General features: G+C 32.7%; 1 protein-coding gene across 14 annotated transcripts in view; it reads right to left on the bottom strand.

The window, feature by feature from the left end:
• Window positions 1–20,555, bottom strand: part of LOC111044977 (voltage-dependent calcium channel type D subunit alpha-1) — a 210,143-nt gene that overhangs the window by 101,202 nt on the left and 88,386 nt on the right. For 10 of the 14 annotated variants that reach the window (XR_005572980.1, XM_039441464.1, XM_039441465.1 and 7 more), the window contains 3 exons: window positions 11,498–11,605; window positions 3,222–3,274; window positions 948–1,094 (listed from right to left, as the gene is read on the bottom strand). Coding sequence is in view for 13 of the 14 variants with exons in the window: in XM_039441464.1 (XP_039297398.1) it covers window positions 948–1,094; window positions 3,222–3,274; window positions 11,498–11,605 (308 nt within the window). In the remaining variant the exon portion in view is untranslated. The remainder of the gene's footprint in view (window positions 1–947; window positions 1,095–3,221; window positions 3,275–11,497; window positions 11,606–20,555) is intronic. The other 4 variants (XM_039441470.1, XM_039441475.1, XM_039441474.1 and 1 more) reach the window with 1 other exon arrangement.

Raw genomic sequence — 20,555 nt, 5'->3', positions numbered from 1 at the left:
CCTAGTGTGCTGCCCTGAACAACCCCGGAATCGACTGAGCTTTGACTGCTGCTAGTGTTTTCAATGTGTACAACCTGCCTGCGATCAGTCAAGTAGCTCCTTAACCAATCATTCTCAATTCCAGTGAACCTTATCTGCATCAAATTTTTTTGTGAGGACTCCTCTATCAATAGAGTCGAAGGCATTAGCCAAATCGATGAATAAAAGGAATATATGTTTATTACCATTCATCACAAGCTTCAATAGCTCACTCAGCCGATAGAAATAATTAGCCGAATTGCAACATCTCTGAACCCAAACTGGCAGTCTAGGTAAACTTTTCGTTATGAGATACTACACCAATATTTTATTATTATAATATTATATTGTATTTTGTAGCATTTTCCAATTATTTTAGATACGATGATCGAGGGATATGAGACGATAGTTATTCATATCACTTTTGTTCCCTGACTTATAAATTAGGATCACTTTTGCCAGTTTGATAATTTTAGGGAAAACACCGAAATTGAAGCTGCAATTGGTAATGTGACACAGAACACTAAAGAGCAAGTCAACATTTTCTCTAAATGGGCTGGAAGGAGCCATCAAAAACCGCGTTTTCCAGCGTTTTCCTGTGTGGTCTCAGCCAACTGGTGATGGAATCGAGCCTGAGAGTCTGAATTTGATTATTTAACAGGAGGAAGCGAGCACAAATGAAGAATCGAGGCGAGCGACGTGAGTCTGCTGTTCTCAGCATCTCTGGATGATTCAGCCGAGCTTCACAGATAAGGCGAGCGAAGCGAGTCTGCCGGCTAGTACTATTATAATAATTTGAGTTTGGAGCAAACTGGATACGGCGTGTCAAGAATAAGTTATGGAGTCGTGCTCCAGCAAAAAATAAGCGTTGCTCATGAATTTCACTTTCTCATATAATAACAGTGAATCTACGGTTTCAGTGGACTTACCCAGGCCATCCTTCAAAAGTGGAAACAGTGAAAAGTGTGAGCATTGCTTCCGCAACATCATCAAAATGAAATTTATTCCTATCCCATTTTCTTTCCTCGACACTTGCTTTATTCACATCACCATCTTCAAACACAATAAATGTACCTCTGAAAAATAAATGACAGAGTATTTGTGATTCATCAATAATTTAACAGATTAATAGATAATGAATCGATGAATGGATAGTATTTAATTGTGGGTTATCATAAACCAGTTATTCTACATGGAATAGGAGATTGTGTGTTTAGTATTGAATTGGTAATGTATATTCCATGGAGAAAAATGTTTATGATTTTTGAAAAAGTAGTTACTTTTGAAGACGAGATTTGACAAGTATTGTATACAGCTTCAACGTCTATCTGCTTTTACAAAATTATAGATTCAATCAAAGTGGGTACCGTACCCGTCCATTGGAACATAATATTGTTAAAAAGGATTCGATGCCAATAAAAACACTTCTCAATACAGTCAAAGTGAAGTTCTTCTCTTTTAAGATACAGAAATGAAGTCCAGTAGGCTACTAAAAATAAAAACTGGGATAATTTTGACTATTTTCAACCCTTAGTTACTACCGTACTTCTGTGAGGCGTCGCAGAAAATTCATCCGTTTTTCTCTCTCACTTCCACTACCCCTAGAAATCAATCCTTGTCATTTGGCCAGTGAAATTGCTTGTGTAAAGGTTATCTTCTGATAGTCTTCCAATTTTCGATTTATCTTATGAAAACGTCTGTCGAACGTAACTGTAGTAGTTTTGTAACTTTTTAACAGAGGGTGTCTCCTGGACGTTTTAGTTTTTAATGATTTTTTTACTATTGAATGATAGACGTACAATAGTAATAGCGCAAGTTCATATTGAATTAATTACTTCGATTTGGAAGATCAGCAGGATGTCTCTGCTCTAATTGAATATTTTCATTTTCACTTATGTAATGAATAGAATTTTTATTTCAAAACTGAAATTAGTGTTCATTCATGTACCAAATTTAAAAATATACATAGGTTTATCTACATTATTTGGTTTTGGTTGAAAAGTGTATAATATTCTTAAATTGAATAATTAACCGAATTACAGAACACAATAAGGAACAATTTGAGCCCGTCTAAACTTATTTTGTTCATATTCATTGCTGAAGGATACTTGGGTCTTTGAGACGTCATAATAATACAATGTACGTTTTTCCTTTCAATGTGAATTGTTACTTTTTAGTCATCTTCGAGTTTCAAAAATGAGAAACATCCAGTTATTGATTTGATGAGTTCACTATGAAATCATAAAATTGAACTTATTACCGTATATCATATAATCAGACATTCCTCCGTCTTGTAAATAGAAATTTCAAAGGAAAATGACTCAATCAAAAAAATGTAACAAAACTATGAAAGTATCTTCTTGGGCCATACAATTCCAGGTTGAAATATTTTTCAGATGCTTCACTTATTTTAGTAGTCACAAGAACTACACTAAAAAGTATTGATGTATTTGCAGACTTGAGGTCTTGATGTCGAAATTTGGATTTGAAAAACAGATGTCAGAGAGACTTCCGGTAGTAATAGTGGTTGGTGGCACAACGGAAGTAATTGGGGGTTAATGGGTTTTTTCATTATGTAGCTCAATTCGAAAATATCAACAGAGATTCTGAAAGTAAGTAAGAAGAATAAATACAATCCTCAACACTGGGATGTATGTTTCAGGAACCACACACTTGTTCCAGTATTGATCCTGAAATGTGTTATATAGTGAGTATGGAATTGATGAAAAAATAAGGATGATGCCCACATGAACTCTAGGCTCTTGTGCATGGGTGATGAGACGGATGACGATGATAGATGATAAGACCTATAGCTCTAGGTGAGTTCTTAAGTATTAATCAAATTCACTCAATCTGAGCAGACAAGCTTGTTATTTAGAGCTTGTCAATCCTTGTTGAAATGAATTGGTGAGATTTAGAATCAATTCCTCACTTTTCAGATAAATGTAGAATACATTGATAAATTGAGATGGAAAGATTTCATAACAAATCAGTTGAACTCACTGTTGCTGACTACTCGAGTAAAGTTGAAATTGTTGACTTATTGTAATGAATAGTAAGTACTCTTACCTAGCACTTGATTCTTGAATCATATTAAATAAAAATATTTTCATCCATTTTTCCAAAAAATGATTTTGCCTACTTTTTCCAAACTTAATCCAATGAAATCAAAACTAATTAATGAAAATGTTTTTAATACTCACTGACATTCATCCTCTGTGATCTTTGCTTTATCATTGCATCCATAAAACTTCCCCTGAAAAGAAACCCAGAATTTGAGATGAGTCAAAGAACGTGTAAGAATCTGTAATCTCATATTTACATACCAGGCAAATGAGACCACATGCTTATCATATGGTGGCCGATAGGAAAATGCTACAACATAGTGTGATAAGATTAATATCTAAATATAAATCACATTTGATTTCTATTTGGAAATTTCATAGTTCAAGATGGATAGATTAATGTATGAATGGATAGATAAATAATTATTCAATAGTAAATCATCAATATCATTCATGTTGCAAGAACAGAGCAATAATGACTGCTGCTCAGAAACAATAATTGATTGAAAAATTATTAAAGCTCGTTTCACAATTTGAAATCCACATTAGCTTGAGAATTAGTTCACATCTGTTCAATTATAAATTTTACAGACAATCCGAATGTACAAGAAAATTACCGCTATATATATATATATATATATGTATATATATATATATATATATATATATAAAGGATACAAACGACACGGATCGATTGAAAACACTTACATTTAAACGAGAATTTTCGGGAGCTGGGCCCCCTTTGTCAATTAAACAGGAAGTCCTTCCTGTTTCGGGAGCTGGGCCCCCTTTGTCAATTAAACAGGAAGTCCTTCCTGTTTCGGGAGCTGGGCCCCCTTCGTCAATTAAACAGGAAGTCCTTCCTGTTTGAATGACTAAGGGGGCCCTGCTCCCGAAAATTATTGTTTAAATGTAAGTTTTTAATCTATCCGTGTCGTGTGTATCCTGTTTATATTTATATTATAAAACTTTAAAGTGTTTTCTGTTAAGTGCCATTTATATATATATATATATATATATATATATAATATATATATATATATATATATATATATTATATATATATATATATATATATTAAAACAGGAGACACAAGACATAAATAGATTGAAAACACTTAGCAGCTGCTCGGATGAGAAAGGGGACTCAGTTCCCGAAAATTTCCGTTTCCAATGTAAGTTTCTAAGTGTTTTCAATCTATTCATGTCTTGTGTCTTGTGTAAAACAGGAGACACAAGACATTAATAGATTGAAAAAACTTAAAAACTTACATTAGAGCCAGAAATTTTCGGAAACTGAGTTTCCTTCCTTCCAGGAGGAAGGACTCTGTACTCTGTACTCTGACCACGTAATCTGTGGTCACGACCTTTTAATTTCAAACTGTACCCACTCACTGCTCGGTTGAGAGGAAGGAAACTCAGTTTCCGAAAATTTCCGTTTCTAATGTAAGCTTTCAAGTGTTTTCAATCTATTTATGTCTTGTGTTTTATATATATATATATTATATATATATATATTATATATATATATATATATATATAAATTAAAACAGGAGACACAACACTCACGGCTCAACCGAGCAGTGAGTGGGTACAGTTTGAAATTAAAAGGTCGTGACCACAGAGTACGCACAGAGAGTCAATTGTAGCAGCAAGACCACAGATTACGCGGTGCAGACGGATGGAGAGAAGAAGGGTATAGATTCAGGGGAAATTATGGGTTATTTAGGGGGCGGTTACAAACGGGATATTTAAGATTTGAGTGGGTTATGAATAAGGAAAGGTGTAGCTTATGAATTGATAGAAAAGAGGAGATTTGAAATTAAAAATCAAAAAAGAATTAGTCTAAAATTGGAGAAAGGAATTGTAGAATTGAACTTGAATGAAATTTTCTTTCACTTTTATTGAACATTTAATATTCATTTGATAGCTGTGAAATTTGATATGATATGATGAAATTTATTTCAATTTAATTAAACAGTTGGTGTAGAGTTGATAGCTATGGTACTATTGCTGTCTGTTGAGACCAAGACTGGAAGCAGCTCCAAGCACCCAAATAAAAGCCAATTCTTTCGTCTTGACATCTATTGAGGGGGCTGTGGGAGGGAGGGTAGCAAGGACTTTGACTTTGAAGCATTGGTCAACGTTCTTGTTGTGCTCAGAGCCATGAGTAGGGATGGGTAGGGAAGTATCATTTTAAAAAATAATATATTTAGTAAATTTATATATATATATATATAGCACATAACAGAAGACACTTTAAAGTTTGTAATATAAATTAAAACAGGAGACACAAGACATAAATAGATTGAAAACACTTAAAAACATACATTAGAAATGGAAATTTTCGAGAACTGAGTTTCCTTCCTCAACCGAGTAGTGTGTGGTACAGTTTCAAATCCAACGGTCGTGACCACAGAGTACGCACGGAGAGTCAATTGTAGCAGCACAGACCACAGATTACGCGGTGCAGACGGATGGAGAGAAAAGAGTACAGATTCAGGGGACATTATGAAGTACTTAGGGGGCGGTTACAAACGGGATATTTAAGATTTTAGTGGGTTAAGTATAAAGGTATAAATGTTGAAAGTTTGATGAAAATGGACAATACAATACTTATGTACTTTATACATATGAATGTTGTTCCACACGATTTGAAGACTCTCATCCTCAAGTATTGTATTGTCATTCCTCATCAAACTTTCAACATCTATACATTCGAAAGATAAACAGTGGAGCTTGCGAATTCCTCAATGAAATATTTGTGGCACCACAGTATTCCCCTGAGAATAAGTTATAATGATAAACCTAAAACAAGAATTGATGGAGAATTCTAGTAGCTGGAGAATTGATTAACTTGAAGACTATTTAGTAATTTTGCAAACTCATATACTGGTAAGTTATCAGGTTGATCATTTCATCAATTATCTTGAGGTTCATTAGGTCTTATAGGATGAATGGCACCACAGCTCTGTTAGGAACATATCATTCAAAGAATGCAATTCACACTTAAATTATTAATAAAGTTCTATACGAGAATTTAAATAGCTGAAAATAGGTTTTCAATATTTGAATGGGTAAATTTTCAAGAAATATATTCATATTTATATAATATTTATAAATATCAGGCACACTATATGCATAATACAAAGATGAACTGAGTGGTATGATTTGATTGCTAACAGAATAACCATTGTTTTCATACAGGAAGAGCACGAATTGTTATGAGTGATTTAAATATGATGTTGTTAAGATTATTATGTACAAATAACCGTATAAAATGAGATTACAGTTAATTACAATGAGATTACAGAGTATAGTCAAAAACACATGAAAATTAAAAAAGATGTTCCCATTGTGGCATGCATGTAAGACTATAAACTAAAATTAGACTGATTGATAAAATTAAAATATGAATAATTCATTAATCTTCACAATTAAAGCTAGTACAACTAATAGCAATTATCAATATGCATGATAAGTTAGAGTAAATTAAAACACTTATTCATGTTATGATACGAGTAAATTTCTTCACGTTACCTTATACTTGCAAACATACATACAGCAAATCAAATATCATACTATTCTACTAGGAATATTCCAACTATTTATAATATTTACATAGAACGTAACTCCATAACATTCTAAAATCCTGGGTAGTGGGTACATATTGAGATCAGTTTTTGAAGGTCGATAACAATTACCGAGTCAATGCAATAGGAGTGGGTCTGTTTGAGAAGGAACTATTTTTATTCTCTTGGCAGGTGAAAAAGTATCATATCAAGAGTTTTACGAGGAGTTAGAAAGAAGGCTGCATGCCTGCTACCGTGCCTTTCAAACAAGACTATATTTTTTGTTGAAATTTTAAGTTTCTAAGAATCTTGCACTAGATAATTTGTTCTGAAAATAAAGAATATTGGCATAATTATCCATGGCAAAAGCTCAATAATTTTATAAAAATACTGTGCTTTGCACTGGGGGAGTTTTGTGTAGTAGAATGCAAAATGTAATCCCCTTATGTCCAGGAAACATCAAATGGGATAGTTATCAATTTTCTTGTCAGAATTACGTGGATAATCTTCATCAAAGTTGAAATTTCTCAGCAAAAGAAAAAAAAATTTGATCGGCCTCGATCTCGCAACCTTTGATTAATGAGCTGTTCACTACCAATTATTATGCTGAGGAGTCATTTTGGAGAAAGCTCTGTTTGGTTGGGCTCTTATTATTGCGTGAAATTCAAACGACTAATTATTGTTTTAATTCCTTTAAATAATAAAATGAAAATGAATTGATTCATAGCAATCAGAATGAGACTATTATTCATTATTTGTAAATGAAGAATCTTTAAGCGAATTTCTAAGTTAATCTTGCGTCTGTCGTGTATTTCCTATTCCGTACAGTCATGTAAAAGCCAATAATAATTATTCTCCTCTTCATAATATCATAGATTGATGAACACTCAAGCAAAGTATTACAAACTCAAAACTATACGAATTGAAAACTTGACAAACTGAAAACTTGACGTACTGTAATCTTGAAGAACTGAATTTAGGCCTATAACCATTCTCAGTGAATTAAGAAACATTACGCAAAATTTCAAGTTACTCAGTTCAGTAGCTCAGACGTATGATGCGTCATTCGTGTATTTTCTGTATAACATTATAGACTAGCAGGTAACCCATGCTCCGCAAAGGTCTTATTAAAAACTTGACAAACAGAAAACTTGAACTACTGTAATTTTGAAAAATGGATATTGCCTATTTAAAATAAGCCCATCCTTGGTTAATTGAGAATCTATATGCAAAATTTCAAGGTAATCAGTCCAGTAGTTCAGACGTGATGATGCGTCATACGTGAATTACCTATCCCGTACGCGTATAAGCTAATTCTCACCTTTATTATATTAAAATTATATTAACTCTCAGGGCCGGTTTCCGAGCTCGGGATTTAGCTAAGTTCTAGACTTTAACTGGCTTTAAACTCTCGAGTCAGAAAATTGGCTTTCCGAGTCAGAGCGTTAACATAGTCGAAGGCTCAAATAGACCCTGGAGTTTAGAGATCACGTTAGACCCTGGAGTTTATAATTTCGCTTTCTGAGTGAAGGGCTTATAAGTCCAGGACATGAATTAGATTCTCGCCTCTTCCCGAGTCAAAAATCGTTAAGTCCAGAACTTAAAACACCGTGATTTTAAACCCTCGACTGAGGTAGGTTCTGTTTTAAAGTTTTTAATAAATTTTTAGTGAAATTTGACAATATCTTTGTTTTCTTATTATTTAAAATTAAGTTCTGGACTTAAACTGAGCAAATACATCTCAGTAATTGTTTTGGAGTAGATGAATTGCCAAATAAATGTCTTTCAATACGTAAATTATTTGGATTAGTACATTCAAATCACAACATCACCGTTGTTGTATCCCTACCTCTGTATGCCTTCTCTGCTGCGCATGTCCCTCCCAAGTCAGAAGTAATTTTGTGCGGAGTATAGTTTTCCACAAGCTGAGGAGCATCCTCCTTAGTAGTGCGAACATCGCCGTATTGGAAGGTATATTCTTTATTCATAATTCTTGATTTTCGAAATTCAAATTTATAATGAGTTATTTCGAAATTGTTACTGTGTATCTAAGAAGGGCATAGCATAGGCTATCCTTTTCCTTATCATACTTGAGCTAACAGCAAAATTTCAGATGACAAGTATGAACATAGAATAAATATGTAGTAACATATAATAAATAATAGCCACTTTATAATATAATATTTTTTGTTGGTCAGTCTAAATTTCACTTCTCTTTTCCATAATGTGGAGATATGATATATTGGAGAGAAGCTTTGTTTAGCTTTAAGAAGCTTCTGTTTGGCATGTTAACATTACACATTACATTAAGATAATTATTCAACATGTGTATCTTGAATGTCTGGATGTATGTATACAAATAATACGACTTGGAGTAGTTGCTATAGAGAATAGCTGAGATCGGTATATCTCGTGTGATATTAACTGTTCATTTTCACATGCAATAAAAAATTATATTTTATCTGTCAAAAATATATTTTTCAATTATTTGATAATGAATTTTGATAATTGAGATAAGATATTTTGTTGATTAATTATATCTCTACATTCGGTAATTATATCGAATGGGAAAATATTTACATTCGAAAACAAATAAGAAACAAACTTCCAATTAAAAAAATAATCATCGTCGAAACGAAATTTCGTTTTGAAATTTCTGAAGAATTTGTGATAATCTGAACACGGCATGTGTTTAAATACATACAAGCTTGTATGTATGAAAGTCTCATTCGTTTTCGGCAACGAACAGAAAATGAATCGAACCGAACGGAGCTTCATATATGTGTGAAACAAGCCTTACTCTCATGATTTAATGGAGATGTTGAAACTCACCATTTTCAGATGAAGAGGAAAATGTTGTTTGAAGTCTGAAAAATTCTAGAAAAGTAATCAGCTCATAGGCTAGTTGCATTGGATAAAGAGAAAATTTTATTATCGAAAACCCTTTCCCTTCCAATTTTCAACATACTGGAGCATCAATCATGAGCATAGAATTTCATAAAACATTGAAATAGAACCTGATCGCGAGAAAGCTATTGTTATTATAATACAGTTATTAAAATGAAAAATAATTTCACTTAGAATAGAATGAACCAATAATGACAACACGCATGATGCATCCAACACTGGAAAACCAATTGTGATGGAATAATAATTACTTATTGATACTTTACAATTACATGTTTTGTCTAATCATTATTGATAGTAGTCTATTGACAAGAGTTCATTAGAGCAAATACACGCTACCTTCATAGCCAAAGAGAGGGGCTATCTATGCAGAAATAATCATTTTCAGGGAACTGGAATAGCATTATCATACTAGCATACATATATGTTCACGCATCATACTTCAGTGTCCAGTTTAAAAATTTCATCAATGACGGAATTAAATTAATAATAAATTAGATTACTTTTAGTTTCGATTAGAGTCGACAAATTGTATCAATAGATAATTGAATCCAATTAATAGACTAATTCATTGGAAAGGTTTACGGATTTCCTTGCAAGGGTAATAGCAAAGAGCTGGTTTATTCATATAATATGTGTTTAGTCACGCCTGAATGCTTTCTCGTTCTGAAATTAATGGCAATTTACCTAACAAAACACCCAATTTATATTTAATGATTCAATCCTGATGATAAAAAATGGATTTAAGTGCTCACACTTGATACAAGTTGAACGTACAGAATAATAGTTCCGACGTATTATTAATATCCTGGGATATTTTGTTCACTTACGAATTAATTGGGACAAAATGACGACGGAAAACCAATTGATTACAAGTGATATCAATCAACAAAGAAAATAGGGAAATAATATCAATAGATTATCATCTATCTATTAATAATTATAATAACTTATTCCAGTATCAAGAACTACGATTATCAAGTTTATATTTATTGTGACTTTTCCCTTTTCATGGATAGCCCATGAATAAAACGTTTCTGTACTTTTTAGATTTCTCTATTACTGGAAATCAATTCTTCGTGATTTAAAAAGGTTTATCATGCAATGAATTCTTCTGAAAAGAACCTGAAAAATCTCATATTTCTTGAAAGAAGATTAGTCATTTCATTTAGAAAGTATATTATTGGTGAAGCTATTTTCCCCTGCTACACTCAATGAATTTTATTCCTAACAACTGTGATGCCTCATCTAAACAAAAAAATCTGGTCAATGGTTTTCCTCGATTTCCGTTTGCTTCATCTCTTGTAAAATCCATACTCAATTATTGATCAACTCTTATTTAAATCAATCTCCAAATTTTCATAAGTCATATATTTTCTCAAAGATTTTGCTGTGTATCTTATCAAATTCAGATTAACGATGAAATTCTACCATTCCATAATCTTAAATACACAAATAAAAGATGTGGAGATTTTGGCCCATCGATCATTACAAAATGGCCTTATTGTATGTCCCTTTATATTGTAATTACAATTACAACTTTGCATTCACATTAATACAACTGCTCACAATGGACAATTGAATGCAATATTGCTTGTCAACAAATCACAATATAAATTATTATTGCGACTTGCTAATATAAAATTGGAAACGATAATTTACAAAATGACTGATTTTTGGGCAAAGCTTTATTCTACTGATTAAAAAATGAAATTCCTGCATAATCATAATTAAAGCATTGCATGCATACGTAACATATTGAGTGCAGACAGGCTAACATATAGCATAAATACATTCATAAACAATGTAATAACGATAATAATGACTTGAAATATGGATATACGAATGGTTGAAAAAGACTAGAAGGTTTCAAGTAGCAAAGCCCAAAGTGATACTGTACTGTACTATATCAAGATGGATGATTATTCGACTTTACCTTAAAAAGTTGAACTCCTATGACAGCAAACATGAATTGGAGTAGGTATGTTACCAGCATGATATTCCCGATGGTCTTTATCGCAACTATCACGCATTTCACTACGTACTATAAACAAGGAAAATAAATAGGACGAAGAGAACAGAGAAAAGATAGTTGTTGAAATGGTAACGAGGAGGTGGAAAGAGAGAACAAAGAACAGAAAAAGAGAAAATTAGAATGAGGAAAATCAGATAAGGAGAGAAACAGAGAGAGAGAGAGAGAGAGAGAAAGAGAGAGAGTGAGAGAGAGAGAGAGAGTGAGTGAGTGAGTGAAGGCGATAGAAAAAGAGAAAAAGAAAAAGAAAAGGCACATGTCAGTATTGATGTTTATAAAAGGATAATGGATATTAGTAGTAGACTATCAATAGTATTCCTTATGTTGACTGGCAACATAAGAAATAATCATCTAATCTTTTGCATCCACGGGTTGTTTATGGCTATTATTCGGATGAAACACTAGGCAAAAACACAATACTTGGTAAATCACAAACAAAAAATTAGAATAGGTGAATAGAGGAACATCACTACTCTCAACCTACAAATTTCTTCACTTAGAACCTATAACAATTTTTCACGCCATACACTAGGTAACTAGTAGCCTAACTTTATAAGCTCTTACTGAATTCTTTCTGGAATATTCCTCATGGTATCCCTAAAACTGGAAATAGCATCACAGTAAGGAGTTCTATTCGGCTCTTCCAAATACAGCTTCAAAAATTGGACCTAATGTCCAAGTGGAATTTTAGCTAGTTAGATCTACCCAATGTTTTTAGAATTTCTACAGGGCTTCAAATTCATATTATAAAATTAAACACAATTTTCAGAAATTGACGGAACAATGATTGCTTTCATTACCAACCGTGGCAGGAAGATTAGTAGATTTGATTTGTAACACATTAAAATAAGGATACCCAAGAATGGCGAACCAAACTCCCACAGTAGCCTCCATTTTCTTCAATATCGGAAAGTGACTTGGTTTGAATACGGTTCTAATTTTATTTGTAAAGTGCGCTGTACTAGTATGATTGTACAGTATAGTACAGAACTTTAGATTCTTTGCCAACTCTTAAGAAGCTGTGTACCAATTTTATTATGTGCATCGATATGTATTCTATGCTAGTATTACCTACCATAGGTAAACAAAGTGACTTGGGATTGTTATTTATCTGTAACCAAATGAAACAGAATTTTTCATATTTTGTCTTGTTCAGGGATTTGATTATCGCCAAACGAAGCTTCAATTAATATGCTGCCAAATATACTGAAGATGTCTGTAAAAATTGACAACATAAAAAAGAGAGAGAGGAGCTAAGAAGGAAAATCTATTAACGCTACTATTAAAAATATGTTTTGTTCAAGAGAGAATCTAACCCAGCTGATAATAAATTACCCAGGTTGCTGATTGATACTTGGATGGAAAATAGCCTCACAGGAGTCGCGCAAGTAATAAAATATGATTTGAAATACATGTGTGGGAGCAAGAAAAGTTTATTCATCTCCAAAAGTCATCATTGTTGTCTTTTTTACCTTTATTGTCAATAATTCACATTTGCTGACATTATTCAAAAATAATTGTTTACCAAGGAAGTAAAATGATGTGAAATATGCACAAGTAGACCTATACTAGGTCGCGCTGAATGAGTCGTCCAATACTTATCAAGACGCGTGTGTAACAATGACTAGACAACGGAGATGAGGTGCCAACTGCATGACTGTATAGTGGAAAAGTCTATTAGATGGTACTAAGAAAGAGGAAAGCATATATCTTTCATGAGTGCTGAGATAACCTTGATTATAGTTGGTATGAAACAATTTGAGACATAGCCTCCATCCAAAGAAATTACAGCGTTGTCAAAAATTGCAACATTTTTAAATTTCTAATTTAACCATATAATTTGTTTGTAGAATAATATCTCTGATAATCCAGTAGCGCTGGAAAAGTCTAAGGGTTGGAGCATTCAAAGGGAAATAAACTTTTTTCATGAAATTGAAAACATCACGAAAATATATACTTTTTTAATCATTTCTCTCAGAACCATGAGGTGTCGTAATAAGTGAGAATTCTACATAAAATTAACCAGGAGAATGCATCCTTTCTATTATTTTCTGGATCATTTTCATCTGACCTAAAGTTATATTTAATTAATGATTATGCTCGTTATGAATGTTTCTGAGAAATAATTGAATTTATTTTTCCAATTGTCATAATTAGTCGGAATAACATATTTTGGCCTCTCAGGAGTTTCAAAGTCAAGGAGAGCAGCTGAATTATGTTCCACCATTATGCTATCAATAGCTGGGATCAACAAAAATATAAGACAGAACGCTTGACAAATTCAGCAACTGCAAGCCAAATGATTGTAAAGAGTGGAAATGACAACCTTGTCTCTAATAATCCAAGCAGGTTGCCTTTCTCATAGCAACCAGCTGCTTGCAGTTATATTACAATATTTCATTCAAATATATATTATGAATTTCCAGCCTTCAGTATCAAACTTGGTACACAAATAGTTCTCCCAAATTTAAAATTCCTTAGATACCAAAATCCGATCTTCCGACTACTTTCGACAATTGTAAAAATGATTTCAATTATTTCTGAGAAACTTTCACGCTTTCACCACCCACTTATCTTTTGAAGCAGAAATGTTTCTAGCATGTCGAAGCATGTGTTTTCTCTCATGTTTTTTTCTCGAAATGTCTGGACATTAACGAGTTCAATCATTAATTAAAAAATAGCTATAGGTCAGATAAAAATGAGCCAGACACCTTTCTATTGGTGAAACATCTTCCCAGTTATTTTGTTGTAAAATTCCCACTCATTTCGACACCTCATCGTTCCAAGAGAAGTGATATTAAAAAAAACATATTTTCGCCATCTTTTTAATGTTATCAAAAAAGTTGAATTCCTTTTTAATCCTTCAACCCTGGGACTTTTTCAGCGTTACTGGAATATCGGGGGTGATGTTCTATAAATTCTGTGGCAATAGTGCTAATAATAATAATAATAATATCGAGTGACCTTGCTGGCTCAGGTCTGGTGTCAGAGCTCTCAGGTCGCAACTGATCAATTTCAGGGCCTCTGACATGATCGACTTCTTTTCCGGCAGCCAGGATCGACTGCTTAACGTGGCCATCCGAAACACAGGTTGAAAAATTCTGTGGTTGAATTAGATATTTGAGAAAGCTGTAATTTTTTCGGTAACGCTTTGATTTATTTCGATGGAGGGCCAAGTCTCAACTTATTCTATACAGACTGGGTTATCTGTCATATTAGTTATGACTGGGTCGAAAAGACCAGGCGCGACTCCTACCGGGTTAAATTGTGAATGCAATCTTTATAGCATTTACTCCGTTTATATTGTATATCATCATTATTTTTTTACTGTGATATCATACGACACATGAAAAGTTTTAATAGAACAAGAGTTCAATAGTCTAGAGCACTGTAAGACCGTTCATTGCCTGGTAGCTAGCCAATCTTTTGGATAAATTCTTTACATGATAGGATGTAACATGGTTTCCATGTAGGATAAGAGACAGGGGAACTCGAAAACTTGAAATGAGATTAAATATAAATAAAACTGTAAAAAGGTAATGAACAGTTTAGGTGGAATTCTTGTATCAGATCTCAAGGTGCAAATTACAAATCACTGTCCTAGTTTGAATTAGAACTGAGAAAATAGTCAATAATGTAATAAAGAGTGGGAAATATAACTTCTGATACACTTTATATTTTACTATCTATCTGGGAAAGCAACAATTTACATAAGAATACAATATGAAACAATGAATAATAGTTATAAAAAATTAGTTAGTATTGAACCGGGTGAGTAGTTTCCTAATTCAGACCGAAATCTTGATCGCACTCCACAATCCGCAACTCGTAATATAAGTTTAGCTTGAGCCACATTCCACATTTCTATGCCTTTACTATACACACAAGTTGAGGTGGCCAGGAGTCTTATTTTGATCGTAATTCCCGAGATCAGCATGAAAACTATACTAATGTTAATTTCAGTTGTATAAGCGACATCCAGTAAACAAGTTCGTTGTTGGCTAGATTAAAGATAGTCTCGAGTGTGGAATAGTTCATCATTTATATCTGATAATTCAATTGGCATTCGATAAATAAAAAATGACAAATAATATTGCAGCATTATCCGCCATGACAATCTTCGGCCTTGTTCAAACTACAGAATAGTGTCACTCATGACTATTGGTTTATTTTATGAATAAAGACTCGAATCTGAATGTGTATACTTTGATTTAATGACTGGAATTACATACTTCGTTATAAAAATTAAAATCATTTCTGTATTATGAAACGAGTTATAGGAAAATTCACGAAAGATAGACCTTTATTCCAATCAGTAAAATGTTTGAAACTAGATTTCCATATAGGCTCAATACTTGAGTCAACGTAATAGCTGTTATTTCTGAATCAAGGCAATTTACGTATTCATGTCATTTTCAATATCACAAATTTCGAACTCTCATAAATAAAACAGCATAAGTAAAACTGCTTGTGTGACTTCCTATAAACCTTTACTTTTGTAACTCATTAGTGTTACAGAGAACACTCAAAACTTAGCGATTACAAGTTATTATATGGATGAGCTTTCCCAATTTGAAGAAAACTGTGGTTTATACAATATGATTAGGATTCAGTTGAGAGATTATATTCTAGTTAAAAATGTTGTGTGTTACTAATTTGGTTACCGTTCTGTTTTTATATCACTTATTTGGGACAAGGAGTCAGCAAGCAGATGTGTGGTGATTTGGAATCAATTCACAGAATTTATGTTATGCTATGATCATTCTTCGGCTTGTTATTGAATTATTATATTACACGTTTATCTCATTCTGACTCTGATTGGATACATAGGTTCTTAACTATGACTGAAATTTTTTTCTCTATATTATTATTCGTGACTTCATTTTTTTAATGATTATTTCTATTATGCTGTTTCATAAAGGGATACTGTCAATTTATTAGTTTAAATAAATTTTCAATTCATAGGATCACATCATCTGCTGTCTATTTCATTCTCAGACAAATTTTGATTAAGAGAATAAAATAATGGTCTTCGACTAAACCAGAATATTGTTTTGTTCGATTCGCAAACTCTTTCGGTCATCTTCATAAACAATTTTTTAACATACTTAGCAAAGCAAGCTTTGTTTGTCTAGCAACCAGTAAGAATCTTCAAGAAGGTACTACAACCTTTCTGATTAGATCACCAAAGCGTGCTTTGCTAAGAGCGTCGTTTATATCGTTGATAGATATAAACGTTTAATCGTTTATAAATACATCTCTTATTTCAAATCATTACTTTTGTAATCATCACTATTGAGATAACCACGTCAACTGAAACAAGTTGAATTATTCATTTCCGTTCCTGTTATGTTTTATAATATTGATTTTATCCATAATTTATCATATTGAAAAGCTATCACAAGTGTAATTATCAAAGACTGCTCTACTAAAGAAACTTCAATTTATACTTAGGTATCAGAAAGATAAATCAATCTAAATTTTCAAGATTCAAGAATTCAAAAAGGATATCATAATATCTAGTTATGTTCATTTAATTTGAAGTTTTAGACTTTTTAGAATAATTGATAATTATAATAGGTATAATTATATATATTAAACTCATTTGAAATGAAATATTTTTAATTATTTTTTTGAGGATCATTTCATTCAATTCTAGTGTACCAATATATACGAGGGTCATTTTTTTCAACCTACGATCTCATATCATAAGACATAAGACATAGGAAAGCGATAGGGGACGACATTCACAGAGATGGCCAGCATATTAGCTCCATCAAAAGCCCTGTGATCGGTGCGGCCAGATCATTGATAATATTATTGTTGTTGAGTTATAGACACACAAACACAACCACCTCACCATCACTTGAGTCTGCCGCCAAGTGCTGGTTACGTAGCGTTATTAGTTTTTGCAAAAAAGCATTAATCTAACGAAAATGATTTAAGTTTACGCAGAAAACGTTATGAGTTATGAAAGATGATGATGTGAGTGCATGGTCTTAGAAAATGGAAGATGTCAGTTGAAATGACTTCCGAAATCGTCGTGATGCATCTCAGACGGTGCTGGACGGTGCACGGTGCTGGTGCAATCAAACGACTTCTTCAGCAAATCAAATGGCATAATTTTGATCACCCACCACACAAACCTTGGCCACTAGTAACTTATACCTTTTCCCCAAACTCAATAAATAACTTTGAAGTCAGAGCTTCCATACTAAGGAGGAGCTCCAAAAAAACGTCATAGCCCACTTAAACTCATTTGGCGGAAGAATTTTTTTTGAGAGTATTTTGGAAAGCTGGTCCACTGGTATGAAAAATGCCTCAAATTTCACAGCAATTGTGTTGAAGAGTAATTTTATGTGAAAGTATATTAAGTCTTTTATTTATGATCAATCGGAGGTTTAAAAATATCACCCTCGTAGTTATTTGAAGAAACAGCCGAATAATAAATATGATGAATTCCTCATAAGTTTAAATTTGATTTCTAAATAAGACATTTCGATTCATTTTATTTTAATTTGAACCAGGTGAGCGCACACCTGATTTTTAATAGCTCCACTATATGGATGTAATGTACAATATTTTTATATTTTTCAAATACTATTTACATAGGAAGAATTACGTAATCATACTACGCTTCGGGAAATTAGGATTGTTTACCAATTCTATTTATGCATTTGTATTTTCTTACATAATTTTTTCTGTTTGTTTGTATTTATGGTTTATGGAACTTTATCTGATTCATTAGAGCTTAGGAGGATACTTGGAAGATTCCGAAAACTATACATATATGCGACAAGTCAATCCTTAATAAATTGTTGAAATCTACCTTGGCTACAGTCTCATAAAACTATAATGGAGGATAGTTGATGCGTTCAAAGTAAGCTCAGAGCTCAGATACCCATGTTCAAATGGTATTCAGAGAAAGAATCGACTTGATGATGCTGAATTAGAATCTACAAAGCGTATTATTTATTGCTGAGGCAGTACGGTATTTAAAATATTCTGTGCAGAAATGAACAAGCCTTGCAATACAAGCTGGGATATCATCATAAATATAATTTTCATAGCAAATCTTCAATATTTATTATAATGATAAAGATTGACATATGACAGACTTACCCTGTTTTGACAGATCCTGCTCTTCAATAGTGATAGCCTAGTGTATTTGAATGGCCTACAATCTGCTATACAATAGGCTTATTATCGATCTATCAAATGATTGCTGTAATAATTGAAATTACTAGACTAGTGGTTTTTCAAGTGCACTGGGAAATGATTGCAATCTAATTGATTATCAAACAATGATTTTTAGGGCTAAATGGTCTTCAACTACATTACTTCTTTTAAATTCTATTTAACTAAATGAACATCCACATTTTCTATCATTAGAAATTCGCTAGGCTATAATAATCCATTTTATTCATTCGAATATGGAGTAGAATAAGTCGAGAAACATTGCAGTTGAATTTCAACGAATTGTGCGAGTAGCTTCAAAATTAGCTGAATATTGAGAATATTGGTGAGTAGCTGAAGGCAAGATTTCAAGCTCTAGACATTAATAGATGATTATTATTCCTTTTGTAAGAGATCAGAAACACTTTTGTTTATTTTCCAATGAAATTTGGGTGTGATCTAATCCAATTGAGCAACTCAATTCCAATATGAATAAATATAATTATTAGAATTGGTGGTCAAAGTTCCAATGTCAAGTGAGATTTCAATAAATTGTTTTTATTAATTCAGGAATCAATTCTTGTCAAGTGTCTGTATAAAGATACAGGAAGTTGAGCCGCAAGCGATATTGCAAGGTAATTGGAAGATGAGTGAACTGGAGACTTACTATCTGTAGAAATAATACTTGATAGCAGAGAATAAAAGATTATAAACTAACAGACAATATGATAATTGAGGGTTTAAGCCTCGTTCGAAACTGAATCAACTGAAGTAATAATACAAATGGAGATGAGAATGATGAACAATGGAACAATCTTCACAGCATCTAGAAATTCAGTACATGCAATACCGATTTTGATGTGAAAGTACAGCCTAATATTGATTTGGTCAATGAATCGACTGTGTATCTTTCTCTCTAGTATGGAACCTAGGAATCCACTGTTTCAGAATGTGTCACAGGGAGGATTTTGTGCCTCTGTGTATTTGATTCAGTTTTGAGTAGCAACAACCCTTGAGGGTTGCATCAAGTGAATCTATAATAGAGAAATCTCTTTGAACATTGATGAGAAAAACCACAGTGCCCTAATATAATTATTATTGTTGAGCTATTATAGGAAAAATAATTGATTGCGAAAGACACACAGTCTCGTTGCATTTAGGTGTGAAAAAATTCAATCTACGTGGGATGATGTCTTATAACGGAAGCGGGAGACAATGCGATGAAACCGTTAATTGATTCGATAATGCATATAAATATACGCATACGTTGATGAATTCAAAATTTTTAAAAAATATTCTTCGAACCTTTTTACAGATCAAGTTCGTTGGACAACAAAACTCCTTCGTCTTTCTTCAGGATAAACCCAATAACATTGAAAATTCATAACTTGAATATGTGAATAGAAGTTACTGTTAGTGTTCAATTGAACTGGATAATATTTACCAACTCTGTATGATATTATAAGTTGCGAATTTCAAAGACCATTTCAACAGTTCATGAGCGAGCTCTCTAACCAAGAAAGGTCACTAATATATTTTTTATCGGAAAATTTGTCAGATAATATGAGGTGAACGTTGAGTTTGAAAGTCCGACAATGAGCCAGGCAGAATAAGCTTGAGCTTGAAACAGCCTTTGGAAATTAAGAATGATTACATTTTCGGCGAAATACGTTTGGAACCGTTGGAGTATCAAATTATGTGCTACCTGAATACAAGATTGCATGATATTCATAGGAAACCTGAAATGTGCAACTCAATAGTTTGTGTTGTAACGTAATTTAGAATA

The sequence above is a fragment of the Nilaparvata lugens genome, chromosome X (assembly GCF_014356525.2).
Source record: "Nilaparvata lugens isolate BPH chromosome X, ASM1435652v1, whole genome shotgun sequence".
NCBI classification, from domain to species: Eukaryota; Metazoa; Arthropoda; class Insecta; order Hemiptera; family Delphacidae; genus Nilaparvata; species Nilaparvata lugens.
This window is presented reverse-complemented; position numbering and strand designations above follow the sequence as displayed.